This window comes from Rhinolophus hipposideros, assembly GCF_964194185.1.
Source record: "Rhinolophus hipposideros genome assembly, chromosome: 21".
NCBI lineage: Eukaryota > Metazoa > Chordata > Mammalia > Chiroptera > Rhinolophidae > Rhinolophus > Rhinolophus hipposideros.
The window spans coordinates 34,537,614-34,556,693 of record NC_138067.1 but is presented as its reverse complement, the minus strand read 5'-3'; the positions used below and the strand labels follow the sequence as shown (position 1 = coordinate 34,556,693).

General features: G+C 50.1%; 1 protein-coding gene across 1 annotated transcript in view; it reads left to right on the top strand.

The window, feature by feature from the left end:
• PEPD (peptidase D) overlaps nucleotides 1-19,080 on the top strand; it is a 109,687-nt gene that overhangs the window by 16,745 nt on the left and 73,862 nt on the right. Inside the window, exons 5-7 of the mRNA XM_081030403.1 lie at nucleotides 6,313-6,360; nucleotides 7,777-7,838; nucleotides 17,773-17,817. Coding sequence (XP_080886529.1) covers nucleotides 6,313-6,360; nucleotides 7,777-7,838; nucleotides 17,773-17,817 — 155 coding nt within the window. The remainder of the gene's footprint in view (nucleotides 1-6,312; nucleotides 6,361-7,776; nucleotides 7,839-17,772; nucleotides 17,818-19,080) is intronic.

Here is a 19,080-nt window from a genome sequence, read left to right as displayed (position 1 = left end):
TTTCTGAGGAGGTCCCTGTTTGCCAGGGCAGCACCCCTCCCTCACTGGCTGGAAGTGTCTGGTTCCTGGTTGTGGCCACTGAGCTGTGCAGGGGGAGGACGTCTCTGGGAAGGTCTGATCTCAGTGTGCCATGGGCTCACCTGGGCCTTCCCGTGTCAGGAGGCCCTCCCCACTGGCCCTTGCTAGCTGCACATGCTGCTGTCAGAAAAGCCCAGGCATCGAGAGGCCTGTGGGCTGGAGTGGGGGAGAGGTCGAGGTCTCCTGGCTTTAATCTACTTCCCAGCATGGTTGCCCAGCAGTGTCATGTGGCCTAGGTTGGTGTGTGCCTGTCATCCTGGGGCTTTGAATCTGTTCTGAATCCAGGCAGTCAAAAGGGGCTGTCCCTGACTTCCACTGCTGATAGGGCAGGGCCGTGCCAGAGGTAAGTACCGCTACGTGCCCTCATTGCCTCCTCGGGGACCAAGGCCTCCTGACACCGCAGCCACTGCCAGGCACACAGCAGGCCTCTCTCTTCTGTCTTTGGGAGCTGTCACAAACCCCACGCTCCATGCAGGTTGGTGCTGGGTAGAACATGAGCACTGAGAGGTCAGTGCGTGGTACTCAAGGGCCAGCCATGGCCTGGCAGCGTCAGCTGGACTGGGCCCCCCGTGCCACATTTCCCCAGGCTGGCTGCATGTGAACATACCCTGAGAGCTGGGGGTACAGTGTGGAAGTGGCCAGAGGACACAGCGAACTGGGGGCCAAGCAGCTCTCCCGCTGCCGCTGGGCAGGACACAGACCGTGTCAGGGAATGGCAGCACTGGGTGAGAGGAGGGTTCCCCGGGATCCTGGCCACAGCACTGTGAGGACCAGTGTGTCTCAGCCTGGTGTCAGGGGCTCGGCCCAGCCTGCTTGGGGACAGACGGCTCACCCTAATAAACACATGTGCCTGGCCCCAGGCAGGCCAGTGTCAGTGCCATCCCATACCAGGCACAGTGCTGCTCCAGTTCTACTGTCCTGGAAGTAGTGCCAGGCCCACTTCTCCGACTGTCTGTATTCTACCCATTCTCTGTGCCCTTGTGCCAGCCCACTACATGCCACGCTGACTCCAGGGCACACTGGCGCCCCTCCCCGAGCTCTTGGGACCAGTGGTGGGCATGGTGGACACTGGCCGTGTTCTGGTCTGTACCTAGCCCTTTATTGTCTCATGTTTGTCACTAAGGCCCAGGTCTTTTCTCCCAGACATTATTCTTACACTCTCTGCCTGCCCAGTCCCAGGGACGTGTGGTCATCAGAGCTGGTTGAGACCTGGGGCTGAACTCGGCAGCTGGGGACAGGGTCTGGTGCAGAAGGGGACAGCAGCGTGGTGTGCCTGGTCAGGGGGGCCTCGGCAAAGGAGGGCAGCTTCCGTCCACAGGGCCATGGGGGCCTCTTCCTGCAGCACCTTCTGTCTGGTTGGATTGTGGAGAGGGCAGCTTTTGATGGATCTTTATGTCATGTGATTTCAATGCCAAGTTCTCGGAGGTGACTCCTAGCATCTGAAGAGTCTGTTAGTAGACCCATGACCCGTTGTATTGATCTCCTTGGGTATAGGATCTCAAATAATCTGACATTTAATTAATTACAAGCCCCTAACAAGGTGATTTGCCACTTACCTTGTATTTCTACTCGAGAAGGAGGGACCTGCTCACCCTTCGTTCTGATTTTGTTCCTGACCCTCTCCTTTGGCAGAGGTATGCTTTCTGCCTCCATAAATTCTATCTTAGCATTTCTGCCCTTTGGGACCTTGACCTTCCAGGTCTCCTCGGTGTGAAACCTAGAGGGGGCAGCCTGGGTTGGGTCCTGGGACTCAGCCCACCGAGTCAGAGTGTTTCTGTGCGGCAGCCTCCCCAGCCGCAGTCTGACGTTTTTGCTTTTCTGACTGGGTGAAACTCATCCCCGTTTACACTGATTTCTGGGGAGAAGGAGAACTGGTCTCCAAATGCAGTAAAACAGAGGCGGTCTTGAGTGTCCAATAGTGTAGACTTACGGCCCCACAGCCTGGCTCATCCTGAGTCTGTATTTTTGAAGCCGAATCGTACATGAAGGCTTCAGTGGAATTCAGAGGACGGACTCTCTTTCAGGTTCGGGGACTTTCCATAGCACTTTGTTGTCATTGTCATCGTTTATCACTTCTGTCATGACTCTTACGGCTGTGGTTCCCACTGGAAACGAGAGCTCTTGTTGACATGGAGACAGGTGCTTCACTGTGGGGTAAAGTCGTCAGCTTCCACAGATCCCGTCGTCCCTCCCGCCCTGTCCCATGATGGGCCGCAGTTCTCATCCCATCACAGAGGAGGCCAAGGCTCAAGGACACGCAAGGTTTCATCCATGGCCCCACAGCTGGGGAGCAGCGGAGTTGGGATGCGACCCCAGGACCTTTGGATCCCAGAGGCCCTGCCCTTCAGCTCTGCATTTGCTCTGTCAGAAATGAGGACAGGGACATCTCGATGGAGGTGATACAAGCTCTCAAGTGCCTTTGATTCTCTGTGGCTTGAAATGGAGCCTGCTGGAATGAGACACCTGGGCTGGAGGCACTAGAGGTACCTGGCGCCGATTCCATCATGGAAGGTGACAGGAGGCCCCTTATGTCGGGGACGGGCCAGTTCTACGGTGCTCTGTCTAATTTTGGGCCGCCTTGGTCATCTGTGACAAATCACAGACGGGAAGCAGCTGACACTTGTCTCCTCCGAGAGAAGACAGGGAACCCCCCTCCCAGGCCGTGGCTGATCACTTGATATCGGGAATAAAATGCAGGTGTCTGATGTAGCAACCCTGGCTCTCTAGTTCTCTTCCTCCCCACAGATGATCCTGGGTGTTATTATTGAGACGGTATAGTGAGTGGTGGTTCCCTGGAGAAAGGGGGTTCTCAGGAGAACCTCGAGAGGTGCTTCGAGGCCTTGGTGTGAAGGCTCAGTGCAAAGGCTGGTATTCATAACAGAATGAGAGCTGGCCCGGTGGAGGGCGCGTGGTGTGCCCTCGCTCTTCTTAATGGCACTGGGCAGATGTTGGCAGGCATCATGGCCCCTGGCTCGGATGCAGGCCGGACGGATGTAAGAGAAACAATTGTGGCAGCCTGGTGATGGATGCTGCCTGCCTCTCAGCCTCAGTGTGGGGAGACATCGGGGGAGGTGGGGTGTGTGGTGGGATTGCAGAAGGGGCAGCTGCTGTGTGGGACTGCTGGCCCGGGATTGCTAGATGCTCCCGATTTTTCAAGAGTAGCTGCAAATCCATGTTGTTTGTGATCTTTCCTGATGTTTACATTTTAGAAACAAACTCAAATTTTTAAATGCACCGCCAGCCACCAGTGTGCACCCCTGTTTCAGACGGCCATGGAAAACAGTTCATTTTTAAAAGCTTAGGTTCCTGCGTGGTGAAGCCCGGCTCCGTGACGCAGCGCAGGCCTTCTTAACAGAGGATTGCCCGGCCTCCTTTTCCGGCTCATCCCCGTGAAGAGTGGGGATTCTAGGCCTGAGGGCGTGTAGGTGTCCATGGGAAGCCTCTGATTGTCACCAGGGGAGGGTCCTTGTCCATGGGGCTCTGATGAGATCTGCGTGTGCTGTTCGCCTCGACCTGCCAGGGAGGCTGGGCTGCCTGGGAAATCGATGCAGCAATGGTCTGTGAGAGCTGATAGGTCCCCAGTGACAATCGCTCCATGGAAATGAGACCCTGTGCTGACAGAGCCACGCTGTCCTGTGTGCCGGAGCTGCATTTTAAGCTGGCGACACATCGCCATGTCATGTCCCCTTAATATCGGAGGCATGGAATCAGGCTGTGTTGATGAGAGTGTAGCACGAATGGGTCTCCATGGGGAAAGGGAAAGGCAGATGGAGCTGCCAGGCGGGGGCGGTTTGGCAGCCACAGAGGTAACCAGGACCCACTCAAGCAGTTGTGGTCAATAAAAGCCGCGGCCCTGCCAGGACTAGCAGACGCCCAGCCTGCTCCGTGTCGGGCCTGGATCCTGTGATCCACCTGCGCTTCAGGTGGGCAGAGACGTCTGCTTTCTCTTCCATGACTCCTAAGCAGCACGTCCTGAGTCGTTGCCAAGAGAAGAGCCATCAGCTTGCACATTTGTTATCCCGCAACTCTCTCCTAAGGACAGCAGCACATACAATCCCCTAGTGCCCGTTCGCTCTCGGGTTCTGCTGCCATAATCGATGGAATGTTCTGTGCTGGTGAACGGAGACCCTTCGCCAACGTTAACAACACTCCAGTTCCGCCACATGGCTCTTGTTCTTTTCAATGAGCCTCCCCCTTCTCCAGGAGGGCCTGGGACACGGCAGGGTCTCAGCCAAGCCAATCATTTGTGTAACAGAGGCCAAGGGAATGCCGGTGGTTGTCGGAGCAGTTACTGAAGCACTGAGGGGGTCCAGGGAGATGGAGCCTCAGGCACCTCTGGTGCGGCGGTGGTTGGTTTACACCTGGAAGGGCATCTGGTCTTGAGCATTAGATACCTGGACAAAGCATACGCCTTTCACCTAGCAGTTTCACCGGGTCAGATTTGGGTGGTGGTGGTTTTTAAAGGAAATACATTTTGTAAGGAATTTGTCTGAAGGAAATAAAGGCTTATAGACAAGGATGTTCATCAGGGCATTATTTATAATAGTTCATCCTCACAAATAATTTAAGTGTCCCACAGAGGAATGAATGAATACATTATGCCACATCTGTTAAGAGAGTATCATACAGCCATAGGTTCAACTCTGGGCTTTGCTCTTTTTTTATCTGTGAGTCTGGGTCGATGATCTAACTAACCCATAAGCCTTTCCCAGTGGTGAAGTGTGGACGTTGGCAGCACCAGCGTCATGGGTGGTTAAATGAGATGACATCTGAAGTGCCTGGCACGGGCCATAATCAGAAGCTCATCAGACGGTTCACCATCCCCAGCAGGAGTGACTGGGAAAAATCATGGGTTTGAAGAATATTTAATGATAGGGAATAAGTGAGGCGGGTAACTTTGTAGGATCCAAATGTCATTACGGATCTCTGTTTTTATGTGCAGAGATAAAAGGTCTCTGGGGATGGGACTGTAGGTGTATTTTATCGTTTTATAGTTTTCAGTATCTTCCAGGTTTTCTCTGGGAGCCTCTCGGTATTAAAAAGCATATATACATATGTCAAAACTATCAAAACGTGCACTTTAAATACGTGCCGTGTAGAGTATGTCGGTGACAGCTCAATAAAGCTGTAAAAACAACAGAGCCTCCTCACGCTTGCCCTGGGTCAGGGTGCTGAAGAGTTTAGAGTGGGGTGTTGGGAGGGGCAAGTGCTGCAGAGAAGACACAGTTCTCTGCCCGGGACGGTGGGGGGAGCTCAAATACAGGAGGGGTTGCAGTAGCCAAGACGCACAGCAAACTGAGGGGTGGGGGCAGGAGAGGAAGGCGCTCCCACCAGGGTGATTGGCATCCCAGGGGTGCACACTGCGTGGCTAATGCAGTGTGATGGGCACTTTACTCGAAATGGAGCCTGACAGAAATACCATTGGACTGAGACAGCTGGGCCGGAGGCACTAGAGGTACCCGGGGCTGACTCCATCATGGAAGGTGACAGGAAGCACTTGGAATGATGACCGTCAGTCGGACAGTGGAGGACGGAGTGAATGAACCTGCCTGGGTGGTCAGGGGCTGCAATCCTGGGTACGAACTGATGAAATGGCTAAGTGGGGAGAAGGCGTTGCAACCAGAGGCAAGAGCCCGAGCGAAGGCACGGAGAGATGAGCTTCCCTGGTGTGCTCATTCACGGGGCTGGGGCAGGAAGCAAGCAGGACGCAGGCATGTGAGGCCTGAGTGGGCCACGGTGGAAGGATGGAGAGCGGGGATGTGGGCTGGGGGCCTGGGGCGGCTGTTGGGGCTGCTAACTCCCCATGGTCTAGGAGATTAATGGGGGGGTGTAGGGAGGAAGGGAGCCTGGTGGGCCCGGTGCCTAAGAGGTTGCCGGAACAGGTCTTTCAGGAGGGCCTAGGCAGATGAGCAGAAGCGCTGGCCTTGGAGGGTGGGCACATCTGGCCGTTTGGAGCCCAGGATCCTTGTGGGACCTAAGGCAAGGTCGCATATGGGGAACTGCCTGGCTTAGGTTTGAATCCCTCTCTGCCACTTGTTGGCTGTGTGGCTTTCAGAAGTTCCTTATATTCTATGCGCCCCAGTTTCCTCATCTGCAGGATGAGGACGACAACAGCACTGTTGTAAGGATCTGCTCAATACACGCGAGCTGTCATTATTAAGTAATGGTGGTAAATCATCTCCATCCACCTTCCTGTGGTTGCTCTAAAGTGGATTTTTCTTTCTGACCTTTCAGATTGCCAGTGTCCTGATGGCACAGAGCCCCGCTGTCCTCCTCACTTTGGTAAGTGGCAGGTGTCCAGGGACCGGGCAGTATTTGCACATGGGAAGGGGTTTTAGAGAGCTGCCCGCCCCTGCAGAAGTTGGGGTTGTAGGGGAGGATTGAGAAACCAAGAGAAACGGTCCTCAGGGCGCTAAGTAGCGACACCATCTCAGTCTGAACGGCTTAATTCGCCCGTCTCCACATCCTCGATTTTCCGGACTCCCTGGTATGTGCTGTGTCCCGTCATGAAGCCACTGTGAGAAGACACCATACCCACTCCAAGGGTTAAAACCTGGCCGCAGGATGTGTTTGTGTCAGGCTGAGCTCATGGGCTTTGTGGATGTACGATATCAATTTGCTTCCACCCTGTGTCTCCTGCAATGTTAGCAGAATTTTAAAAACACACGCTTGCCGTCTGTCCGTGAGGGTGCTGGGCTGTCATATTTTGAACCCCGGGCACTGAATAACCGAGGGCCTGCCGTGGCCTGGGCGGGGCGGGGCTGAACGATGACCAGGTGCCCTCGCAGCCTGTGGGCGCTCTCGGGCTGTGAAAAGGCTCAGGCAGGAAGCCTGCTTTCTCATACTTCTTCGACCTGGAGAACTTCAGACATGAAGCATGTGCAACCTTCTTTCCTCCCAAAGTGACCCTTCTTCTCTCCTTTGGTAATCAGTTTTTACCAAAATAGTTTCTCTTGGTTATTTTTGTTAGCACTTCATATGGTCTCTTTTTCCTGCTATGCTGTTCTGAGAGCTGAGAAGAAGGAAGGTTGTATTAGATGATTGTGGTCACAGATGGTCCAGTGCGTTTATTGGGGGGTGGGATGGGGTGGGATTCCATTAGCTCTCGCCCTGCAGTTTCTGAGAAAGAAGGGATAGTTTTTACATGCCTTGCCTCTCTGGGGATGGCACATTTTCCTTTGAATCTTTTGTTTTGTCTTTGCTTCTGTCCAAGCTGCACTTGGATTCTCCTTACAGTTAGGACAAGGAGAAGAACGTAACAGCATCTCTGGAAGGGCTGGGTTTGACAGTGCTCTTTAGGACAGTTGGTGGGGAGTGTGTGTGCACACGTGTCCATGAGATGGGGCCAGCCCGGGAGAGCAGGTGGTGGGAGGGGGTGGTCAAGGTCTGAGCTCTTCTTGCCCAGCTGCCGCGTGTGCTGAAGCAGTCTGAGCTGGTGTCTGCAAAGTGCTCTGACAGAGGAGACCTTGTTCTCTCTGCTTTTCAAGATGCTGCAGAAAAAGGAGGGCCTGCCCTTGTGCTGGGACCCAGCTTGGAATTACCTAAAAGACAGGGAGGGGTGGTTTCCCTTGGCTGGGGTGGGTGCTTGCCCGGTCCTGGGTCACGCTGGAGGACGCAGGCCTTCCAGTGCAGGCTGTGGAGATGCCACTTGGCCCTGTGTGATGTCTCTGTGCCCTCACACTCCCTCTCTCTCTCCAGCGCGGCGTCAACACGGACAGCGGCAGTGTCTGCAGGGAGGCTTCCTTCGAGGGCATCAGCAAGTGAGTCCTGGGGCCCCGGGAACTGCCTTTCTCCATCCTCCACAGCTCACATCTTCCCCAGCAGGCCTTTACCCATCTACAGACTAGACAGGAAACATACACACAAGAGAGTGCTAAAAGGGGGTTAGATGGTGCATTTTGAGGAAATGTTTAGAAAAATAATTTGCCTAACTTCACTTTGACTCTGACTTTAAGGCACAGATGCCACTTCTCTTGAGCTCTGTAATGCAAGTACAGGCCCTCTGAGTGTTCAGGGAGCCTTGGCCACCGTGTGTACACAGGCCGGCCCCTGCCCAGGCAGCTGTTTGCAGAGACCTTCTCTGAGCAATGTGGTCTCTGTTCGTATCAGCCCTCTCCTCTGACTCCCCACCCCTGCTCACAACTCCCCCGTGTTGCTTGCTGCCCTCTCCCCAGATTGGGACCCTCTTCCCTGCCATTACTCCCCAGTTGAGCACTAGACTGAGCCCCCAAACCCTGTTCCCCCCTCTCGACCTCTCCAGCAGGAGGGCAGATGGTGGGCACAAGGAGTCCAGCACCTCGCGCCAGGGCCCCTGGAGGGTGCTGTCTCTGGGCTGGGGCTGTTTTACCTGCGGGGGGTGAGGTGGAGTAGGGGGTGTCTGTGGGGTCTGCATTGCTGGCCTAAGGCTAGGGCAGATAAGACCTTGGGGTGGGGGCTCCCTGCGCCTCCAGGCTGCTGAGCTGGACAGTTCCCGGCCAGCTCCTGTACCTCGAGTGCAGCCCCTCCCCCGCTACTCTTATTCTGCGCCACTGCGTCCTCTGTCGTCCTTTGGTGGACTGAGGCCTTATAATTATGTATGAGCCTGAGCCAGGGGAATTTGTGTGTCTGTGTGGTAGAGGGGTGATTAGGAAGGATTAGAAGCTCATACATATGTATCACTTCCCCCGGATAAGAGCGATGTGGTAGGGGGAGTGGGTATCAGGTTGGCTTCTTTTCATTGCTCAAATCTCTGCATCCTCTCAGGAGTTTCCCCAGAGTGGCCATGCCTCTCATGCTGGCAGTGATTAGCCCAGCTCGTTGAAATGCTGGCTGTGGAGCCGCTGTCTTTCCCTAGGCCCTTGGGGGGGTGTTTGCAGGGCATAACCCCCTGCTGCCTGTCCTGGGCTGACCCTCCCCTGATCCCCTCCAGCACTGCCGGGTACTTGTATTCCAGCACCCTGCCCACCTCCCCCCACCACCACGGAACGGCTCCGTGACCTTAGCAGAAATCGCCCTGAGCCTCGGTTCCCCCACATGTAGCATGCTTGAGCATGTCATTGGGACAACATGAGATGCCACTCACCCAGAGCCTGGCACGGAGCTGGTGCTCAGTAAAACCCCGCTGAGTCCTGTAGCCCCTCTGAGCTTCAGCCTCCCCGTCTGTGCTGTGGGCCAGGAGGGCTTGTGGCTCACTGATTCCAAGGCCCCTGGTGTCAGTGAGCGATGGGCTTCTCGGCTGTGGGGCTTTGCCTGCCCGCTCCAGACGTCTCCCTGCTTCAGAGAATGCCGGCTCAGCACCCCGGGAACAGATCTGGTGGGTGGTACGACAGGCATGGTTCCTGGCGGACAGCTCAGGGTGTGGCCCCTGAGAGCAGAGCCGTGTTGGCTGCTCCCAGAGGGAGGTGAATGTGGGGGCCCAGGGACCTTATCACTGTCGTCCCCACCCCCTTGGGAGCAGTGCCGCTGTGAACCCGACCTCTCCTTGCACAAGCTGACCCCGTCCTCTGTCCACTGTTGGTGCCTGAGTCCCTGCGGCCCCTGCCAAGAGCCCAGAGGATCCTGTGCCCGGCCATACCCTCACCCACCTGGTTGGCATTTGGGAGGCTTTTTAGAGAAGCAGGATTGCCCTGACTTTGCACACTCTCCCCAGGTACTGGGCTGGTCCCTCTCCAACCCATGCAGGCTGACTTTGGGGTACTCCCCAGACCCCTCACTGCTGAGCTGAGGGATTCATTCCCACAGTCGTGTGGGGCTGAGTTTTCTGACTTGGCTGCCACACTGCACATGAGAACCCTCCCGTGTATCTGTCTGCTTTAGGGTCCCCTGGCCTGCTTGTGGTACTCCCTCCCCTCCTGTCCCCGTGAGGCTTGTCCCCATGCCTCCCTCTGGGCCTCCCATCCCACTGTGGCATCCACGCCCCCTCCACACGCCGTGGGCACTGACCTTGGCCCCGGCCTCTGCCTCCAGCTGCCCGCCAGGGCCTTCCTTGCAGAGAGTCCTGTCTGCTTTCCTGCGGTCTGGGTGCAGCCCAGCCCCCTGCCTCCCATCCCCCCCATCTGCCAGCACCTCGACGCTGCCACCTGCTGGCCTCTGTCCTCAAGGGCCGGTGAGGCTCCCCCACTGAGTTCACCTGCCTGCCCTCCCGGCTCCAGCTGTTGGCTGGGGCTAATAATAGCCTGTTTCCTGAGCAAGATGAATCTTGCTGTTGTCCTACTTTCCAGCGCTCAACTGCTTCTATCACGGGTCGCTTCTCACTGCCCTCATGAAGTGTCTTATTCCTGGGATTTTGGGGCTTGACCCTTCTGCACGTCTCCATCAACCCCCGTCTTAGATCCTTGATTGACCTGCTTTAGCAGAAGTTCGGGTTCGGCCTCTCGGTTTGTACTGATGGGTTATCTCAGGCTGCCTTTACCCCTTGGGCTGCAGAGAGCGGAGAAGGAGAGGAGGCAGCTTTTGGCAGAACAGTGGCCTCGCTTGTCCTCCCATGCCAGATCTCGGGTTCTGCCTGGTCCCGCTGGGTGAGGTTCTCACCCAATCTGGTCCCCGTGTGGCTTCTCAGGCTCGGCTGCCTTGGGTCTGTCACAGTTGGGCTCAGTCTTATGGGGCTATGGATTTGGACCTGGGAGACCTCAGACCTGCCTCCGCCTTCCCAGATCAGGGCTGGGCCACCTGCTGCCTGCAGCAGGGGTGGGCCAGGTCTCGCAGTGGTGGGGACGATAGAGAACCGGAAGCAAAGGTGAGGTGGGGGTGGTAGACACACACTGGGGTCGCCCCATGGCTTGAGCCCCCTGGGCTCAAGGGGTTTGTTTTTTGTCCTTCCTGGGAAACCAGAGGTATGAGTATGATGGGGTGACAAGATCAGGTGGGGACAGTCTGCCAGGTCTCAGGCTGAGTTTCGGCTCTGGCCCAGGCCACAGCTCCCATGGATGGCCAGATTGGAGCGGGGACAGCGCTCACAGAAGGTGTGGAAGGAGCAGGCCCGTCTGTGGGCTCTAGAGAATGGGGTCAGGCACTCATTGCCAGGTCCTGGTGAGGGCATGGCCAGGCTGGTCTGGGGCTGCATCTAGGCGAAGCTGAGATGGAGAGCATCGCTCTGCAGTCAGGAGGACTTCTTCCTGTGCGCTGTGCACCCCCACGGCTGCCTGCAGCAGTTGGTTCGTGCAGCCTGGGAGCAGAGTCAGACATGATAAATCTTTGTTAGCATCTGAGGAGGTGGACGTTGGAGCAGATTTTCCTGAGAGAGAGAGAGATGCTGACTATGAAGGGAAAGAGGTGGTCTATGGAGGCTCAGGTAGCCTGAGCCGACCGACGCTTGCTCATCCATCAAGTTTGCATAGCTTAATGGGGGTGCCTCCTTAGCATGAGAGTTCCCAAAGCAGGCAGACTGTGTGCCTAGGAACCCGGGGGGTGGGGGATGAGTTACAGAGGGCTCTGTGTCATGCCGTTGTCTGACAGAGAAATATAGTCGATATTTGACATCAGTTGGTTATTCAGGATAAGTGTACCTCTTATCTTTCGGCATTTACTTAAATTACCTTGCATATTTGAAGAGAATTGGTTAGAGATTAATTCCATTTAAATAAGCAGTTAAATATGAAATTGCTGAATTTAGGGGTCATTAATACAGGAATATTAATATTCCAAGATGTGAATTTTAAAACCCAGGTAGTAGAGGGACATTATTAAAACTTGACAGTTACAGCAAAATGCCAGTCTGTGCTGTGGGGACCTTGGCCTTCGGGGTACTACCTTGTGTATCAAGTTAGTATTTAGAATTGGACTTCTAATTATGGCCCGTGGAATCTCCACAGGAGATGGAGCCTGAAGGGACAAGAACCCGCGTTAGCTCCTAGGAGGGGTAGGGAGTGGGGTTCCCTTCTAGGGCCTGCTCTCCAGGCAGGCCTTGCCTCCCTCCTTGGGGTTAGAAACTGCAGGGAGGAGGCTGGGGGCTGACGCAGGGGTGGTTGGGCCCATGCTACTGGCCGTTCATCACCCAGCCCACTATATACCCACTAATACCCACCCACCAAGGAATTACCCTCTCCTTCCATGACAGCCCCTCCCCCCACCTCACAGGCACTGGTGGGTTTGTGATTGTTGTTACACAATTGTATGCTCATCATAGAAAATGCTAGCTAGCACGGTGACAAAAGCAAGAACTATCCAAAGTTCATTGCCCTGAGTTCAACCCTGTCAACACTGTGACAAATGTCTTTTCTGTGTGTATCTGAGTATGTTTCTCTGGGTGTTTTTGTGTCTGAATGTGGGCTTGTGTGAGTGTGTATCTCTACGTGTGTGTATGTGGGTGTGGAACTTGGTGTGTTAGTCTAAGTGTATGCCTGTGTGCGTACGTGTGTGCGTGTGTGTCTGGGTGTGTCTGCCTGTCTCTGAGTGTGTGTGCCTGAGTCCGTGTGTATGTATGTGTCTGCCTGTGTCTGTGAAGAGTCATCTGAGTGTTTGTCTGTTGTACACACATCTGCGTGTGTCTGCACGAGCCTCTTTTTCTAAGTGTATGCGGCCTCTGTGTGTGTTTATCTGGTCTGTTGTGTTTATGCTCATGTTGTCTGTGTGTCTGTGTCTGTGCACTGGGTCACTTTGCTGCTCATAGGTGTGTGGGCGCGTGTGTGTAGTGCACGTCCATTTTGTAAAGTGAAGTTTGACTGGTGCGTGTGGCTGTTGAGGAGATAGGCCACTGCTTTTCCTAATGTCAAAGTGACATTTGGCGAAATGGGAGGCAGAGTCTGTGTTGTCGTCTTGATTTATGTCATCTGCTGCTCTGTTCTTCGCGCTGAACCACATTGGCTGCCTGTGGTCCCTTTGATATTTCACAAGCAGGGCTTTGATTCCACATTTCAGTTGACTTTGAATTAAGTAGTCTGATTTGTGTAGTGAGGAATCCGGAAGCTTTGGCCATGTGGAATCCTCTTGGCCTGCCCATGACCCCCTTCTCTCTCCTGTCCTTAATCGTCCTCAGGAGTTGGGGTGCCATCCTCACAACTACAACAGTAGATAGAGTTGTTTTCAAACACCAGTAATGAGGCCACAGAGAATCCCTGGGTGGTCACAGGCCTGCATGCCCTGTGTGTGATACCCTGACCTGAGATGGAGCAGGCCTCGGAAGGTAGAGGGGTGAAGACTTGCCAAGGATTCTCTGCTGAGGCCTGTCCTTTGTGCTGGGCCACATTGCACTTCCCCAGCTGTCTCACTGATAGCTTGAGCTGTGGGTCAGATGACACAGGGTGTCAGAGGTGTTGCCCTGATCGGATCCTTTTGTCTCCTGGGGTCCCCTTTTCAATTATGTTCATCTTATCAAAGAACAACTTTTGGCTTTGTAGATTTTATTGGGGAATATTGAGGAACAGTGTGTTTCTCCAGGTCCCATTAGCTCCAAGTCATCGGTTTTTTCACTCTAGTTGTGGAGGGTGCAGCTCCCTGGCCCATGTGGGAATTGAACTGGTGACCTTGGTGTTATGAGCACCTCACTCTAACCAACTGAGTATGTTTGCTTTTTATTTCATTGATTTCTGCTCTTTATTAACCTTTTAATTTCTTTAGGTGTATTTGTTCTCTCTAGCTTCTGGAGAAAGAAGAAAGGGACATTTTTGTGAGGGGAGCTTAGATCACTGTTTTCAATGTTCTTTTCCACTCAGTACATTTAGAGCTCTAAATTTTCCTCTAAGCACTGTTTTAGCTGCATTTCAATGGTTATGGTGTTTCATGTTTTTATTTTCTAATTCCATTAATTTTTCTTTGAACAGTGACTATTTAGAAGTCTATTGCTTAATTTCCAAACAATGTGGGGTTTTTATAATTTCCCTTCTGTTACTGATTTCTAGTTTAATTCTACTATAATCAGTGAACACTTTCTGTATTTCAACACTTTGAAATTTGTTAAGATTTCCAGCATGTGATCTTAAAAATAAATGTTTCTTGTGTACTTGAAGAGAGCATGTATTTTGCAGTTGTTGGCTGTAGTGCTCTGTATGTCAATTAAGTCAGGTTGGTTAATTGTGTGTTCCTATCTTCTACAACGTTGAATAAAAGTGGAAAGAGAAGACATCCTTGCCTTGTTCTTCATCTTAGGGAAAAGCTTTTAGTCTCTGACCATTCAGTATAATGTTAGCTGTGGGTATTTTGTAGATACCCTTTATCGGGTTGAGGAACTTCCTTTCTCTTCCCAGTTCATTGAGTGTTTTTATCATGAAAAGGTGTTGGATTTTGCAAGATGTTTTTTCTACATCTGTGTGATTTTACATCGTCTGTGTGGTGTATACATTGATTTTTTTTTTTAAGATTTTATTGGGGAACAGTGTATCAGTCTTAATTGTGGAGGGCGCCATTCAGCTTCAAGTTGTTCTCCTTTCAGTCTTAGTTGTGGAGGGCGCAGCTCAGCTCCAGGTCCAGTTGCCAGTTGCTAGTTGCAGGGGGCGCAGCCCACCATCCCTTGCAGGAGTCAAACCGGCAACCTTGTGGTTGAGAGGATGCGCTCCAGCCAACTGAGCCATCCAGGAGCTCAGCGGCAGCTCAGCTCAAGGTGCCATGTTCAATCTTAGTTGCAGGGGCGCTGCCCACCATCCCTTGCGGGACTCGAGGAATCAAACTGGCAACCTTGTGGTTGGGAGCCCACTGGCCCATGTGGGAATCGAACCGGAAGCCTTGGCATTAGGAGCACGGAGCTCTAACCTCTGAGCCACCAGGCTGGCCCCACATTGATTATTTTGTTATGTTGAAGTATGAATATTTTTTTATATTTTTGGGATAAATCCCACTGGCTATGGTGTATATCCTTTTTATATGTCGATGGATTCTGTTTGCTAATATTTTGTTGAAGATTATTTTGCGAGTCTATGTTTATATGGGATTTTTGTATATAATTTTCTTGTGTGTCTTTGCCTGATTTTGATATTAAGGTAATAGCTCATAGAATGAGTTGAAAGTGTTCCTTCCTCTTCTAGTTTCTGTAAGAATTTATGAAGGATTGGTTAATTCTTGTTTAAATTTTTGGTAGAATTAGTGAAAGCATTTGATCCTGGGCTTTTTCTTTGTGAGAAGTTTTTGATTACTAATTCAATCTCTTTATTTGTTCTAGGTCTATTTTTTATTTCTTGTGTCAGTCTTGGTAGTTTGTACCTTTAGGAATTTGTCCTTTTCATCTTGGTCATATAATTTATTATTATACAATTGTTCATCATATTCCCTTATTGGTTTCCTTTTGGTTTCTGTTAAATCCGTAGTAATATCCCATCTTTGATTCCTGATTTCAGCAATTTAAGCCTTCTCTTTGTGTCTTGGTCATTCTAGCTAAGACTTTGCTAGTTTTGTTGATCTTTTCAAAGAACCAAACTTTGATTTCATTGGTTTTCTCTATTATTTTCCTATTCTCTATTTTACGTATTTCAACTCTAATCCTTCTTATTTATTCCTTCTGCTTGCAGTTGAGAAAATGAGTATTCTGCCGTTAGACGGAGTCTGTTAGGTCTAGTTGGTTTGTAGTGTTCGAATCTTCTCTTTCCTTTCATCTAATTGTTGATCTTCTATCTAATTGTTGTATCCATTACTGAAAGTGTAGTAGCGAAGTCTCCAACTGTTGTTGTTGAATTGCCCATTTGCCCTTCAATTCTGTCAGTATTTGACTCATGTATCTTGGGGCTGTGTTGATAGGTGCATACAAGTTTATAATTATTACATCAACTTCATGGATTGACCTTTTTTCAACATAAAATGCCCTTTTTTGTCCTGAGTAAAACTTTTTGTCTTAAGGCTTATTTTGTCTGGTATTAGTAGAGGTATTCCAGCTTTCTTTTGGTTTCTGTTTGCATGATACAGATGCTTCTTGACTCACAGTGGAGTTATATCCCAATAAACCCATCGTACATTGAAAATGTTTTATGTCAAAAATGCGTTTAATACATCTAACGTACTGAACATCATAGCTTAGCTTAGCCTACCCTAAATGTGCTCAGAACACTTACATTAGCCTACAGTAATTGCCTTCCTCTTCTACTTTTCACCAGAAGCAGGAGACATAGATGGGTGTTTTATAGACATGGTGGGATGCGAAACCACAAATACAATACACAAGAAAAACACTGTCAACACAGTACACTATAGAGTGTGGGTGGTTTACCCTCGTGATTGTATGGCTTACTGAGAGCTGCAGCTCCCTCCCAATGCCCAGCATCACGAGAGAGTATCATACCGCATATCTCTAGCTTGGGAAAATATAAAAATTAGAAGTACAGCTTCTACTGTGTATTGCTTCTAGTGTGTATTGCTTTCACACCATTGTAAAGTCGAAAAATCATAAGTCAAAACATTGTAAGTTGGGGACCGTCTGTATATCTGTTCCCATCCTTTCACTTTCAACCTGTTTGTGCCTTTGAATCTAAAGCATGTCTCTTGAGAGCATACAGTTGGATCACATTTTTTTATACATTCTGTCAATTCCTACCTTTTAATTGGAGAATCTAATCCACTTATATCTAAAGTAATTACTGATAAGGAAGGACTTCCTCCTACCATTTTGTTATTTGTTTCTATATGTCGTATGTCATTTTTGTTCCTCAGTTTCTCCGTTGATACCTTCTTTTGTATTTAATTGATTTTTTTGTAGTGTATGGTTTTGATTCCTTTCTCATCTCCTTTTCTGTGTGTTATAGTTATTTTCTTAGTTTTTACCCAGGGGATTACAAGTGACCTCTTAAACTTATAAATAACAATCCAGTTTGCATTAATGTCAACTTAATTTGAGTAGTATACAAAAACTTTGCTCCTGTATAGCTCCATTTCTCCCCTCCTTTGTGTTCTTATTGCATGCAGATCACATCTTTATACACTTTGTGCTTATCAACACAAAGATTTCCAATTATTGCTTTATGCAGTTGTCTTTTAAGTTAGGAGAAAAAAATAGTTATAAACAAAAAATACATTTACACTGTATGCTTGCTCATATAATTTGCCTTTTTTCCTCATGTTGATTTAAATTACTCTCTAGTGTCCTGTCATTACAGTTTGAAGGTTTTCCTTTACTATTTCTTGTAGGATAGGTCTTCTAACAATTAATTATCTTTTGTCTGTTTGTTTATCTGAGACTTTTAATTTCTGCTTCATTTTTGAAGCATAGCTTTGCTGGATATGTATAGAATCTTGGTTTACAAATTTTCTTTTAGCACTTTGAATATGTCATTCCACTGCCTTCTGGCCTCTATAGTTTCTGATTAGACCTCAGCCATCAGTCTTATTGAGGATTCCCCATATGTGATGAATTGCATTTTTCTTGCTACTGTGTCTCCCGGAAAATAAGACCTAGCTGAACCATCAGTTCTAATGCGTCTTTTGGAGCAAAAATTAATATAAGACCTGGTATTATATTATATTATATTATATTATATTATATTATATTTTACTGTATTATATTATATGTGGTCTTATGTTATAGTAAAATAAGACCAGGTCTTATATTAATTTTTGCTCCAAAAGATGCATTAGAGCTGATGGTCCGGCTAACTCTTATTTTCGGGGAAACGGTACATTCAAGATTCACTTGGAGGACGTGGCCTGGACTGCCAGGTCTGCTGAAGGAAGTGAGCAGGAAGTCACAAAATTAAAGTTTGGGGTCCCCTCTTGGTCATGGTGTCTATATCTTGAATGAGGTTCTACTTGCTGGTGGATGATTGACCATTGAACTAACGGGCTTGCTTTGTTTTCCCGCTATAGGTTCAATGTCAACAACACCATTCTTCATCCAGAGATAGTGGAATGGTAAGTACAGCCTGTACTTATATGTTGGCTATTCATTGTGCTCAGCTCGGGAAGGTGAGAGATCCTGCTGTTCCTGACTACTTCGTCTCAGAAGCCCATCACATACGCCAGTCCCTAAAACCTCTTCTCTCAGACTCTTCTGTTTACTTTGATTTTTTGTTTTTTGTTTGGTTTGTTTTATCGAAAGGGCGTGAGTCACTTGAATGTCAATTACATTTCTCTTTTCCTCTATTTTCAGTCTTTTAAAGCTCCTACTATAAATAAGCTACCCTTATGTAGCTCAGTTAAAGTACTATAGATAATGAAAAGAGTAAAAATAAATATCATGCATAATCCTAATACCAGAAAGGTAAACATGTTTTCCTCATGTCATGCGCCTGCCTTCAGTAGTTGGAATCCTGTTGCCTACTTTCTTCCCTTGGTGATGCCCGCAGCCCCTACCTGCAGCATAACTGGTTTCTGGTAGGTCACAGCAGGACAAACTTTCTCAGGTGGGGCATCGTCTCTCTGGACCCTGGAAGTGGCCCTCCTACTCTGACATGCCACCGGTTTTCTTCTCAAGCCATCGAGTTGCTCTTTGCTAGCACCATAAAGGTTTTTATTTGTTACATGGTTGTACTTACTCTGAATGTGGGATAGAGGTGAAGCAGGGCCTTTGCCACGTCATCTCCTGATTGGGAGGTGTGTGGACTCCTCGTGTCTGATCCTAAGGCCACGTGGTCACATTTCCCTGTCTAGTTAGAAGAGCTTGTTCACCTAGTCTTGGAGCTTGGGAACACACTAACCTAAAGGATGAGTAGGAGTCGGCTGTAGAGGTTGGGGGAAGTGCAGAGTGGGGGAGAAGGAGAGAATGATCCAGTCCGAGGGATCGTTGTTCAAAGGTTGGAGATAAGAGAAAGGGTAATGGCCTCGTGTGGCCATTATAGAGCTATATACCCTAGGAAAATGGCTCCTGAGCATGGTGGGAAAGTTGGGCAGGGGCTGGGTTGGCCATGGTGTCAACTTAGACTTTGTTTTGAGACAAATTGGAACCATGGGAAACCTTTGAACGATTTAAGTAGGAGAATGGTAGGATCAGGTTTGCATTCTAAAAAATCATTTTGGCCACAGACTAGAGACTCAGTTGTAGGGCGAGAGTGGGAACAAGTTGCCAGTGAGGAGGCTGTTGCAGGATCTAGGTGATGGGGGTGGTGGTGGTATGACAGAGTTGAGAGGTAAGGCGTCAGTCAAGGGGAATGCTGCTGGGAGGAACCTGCTGTGACA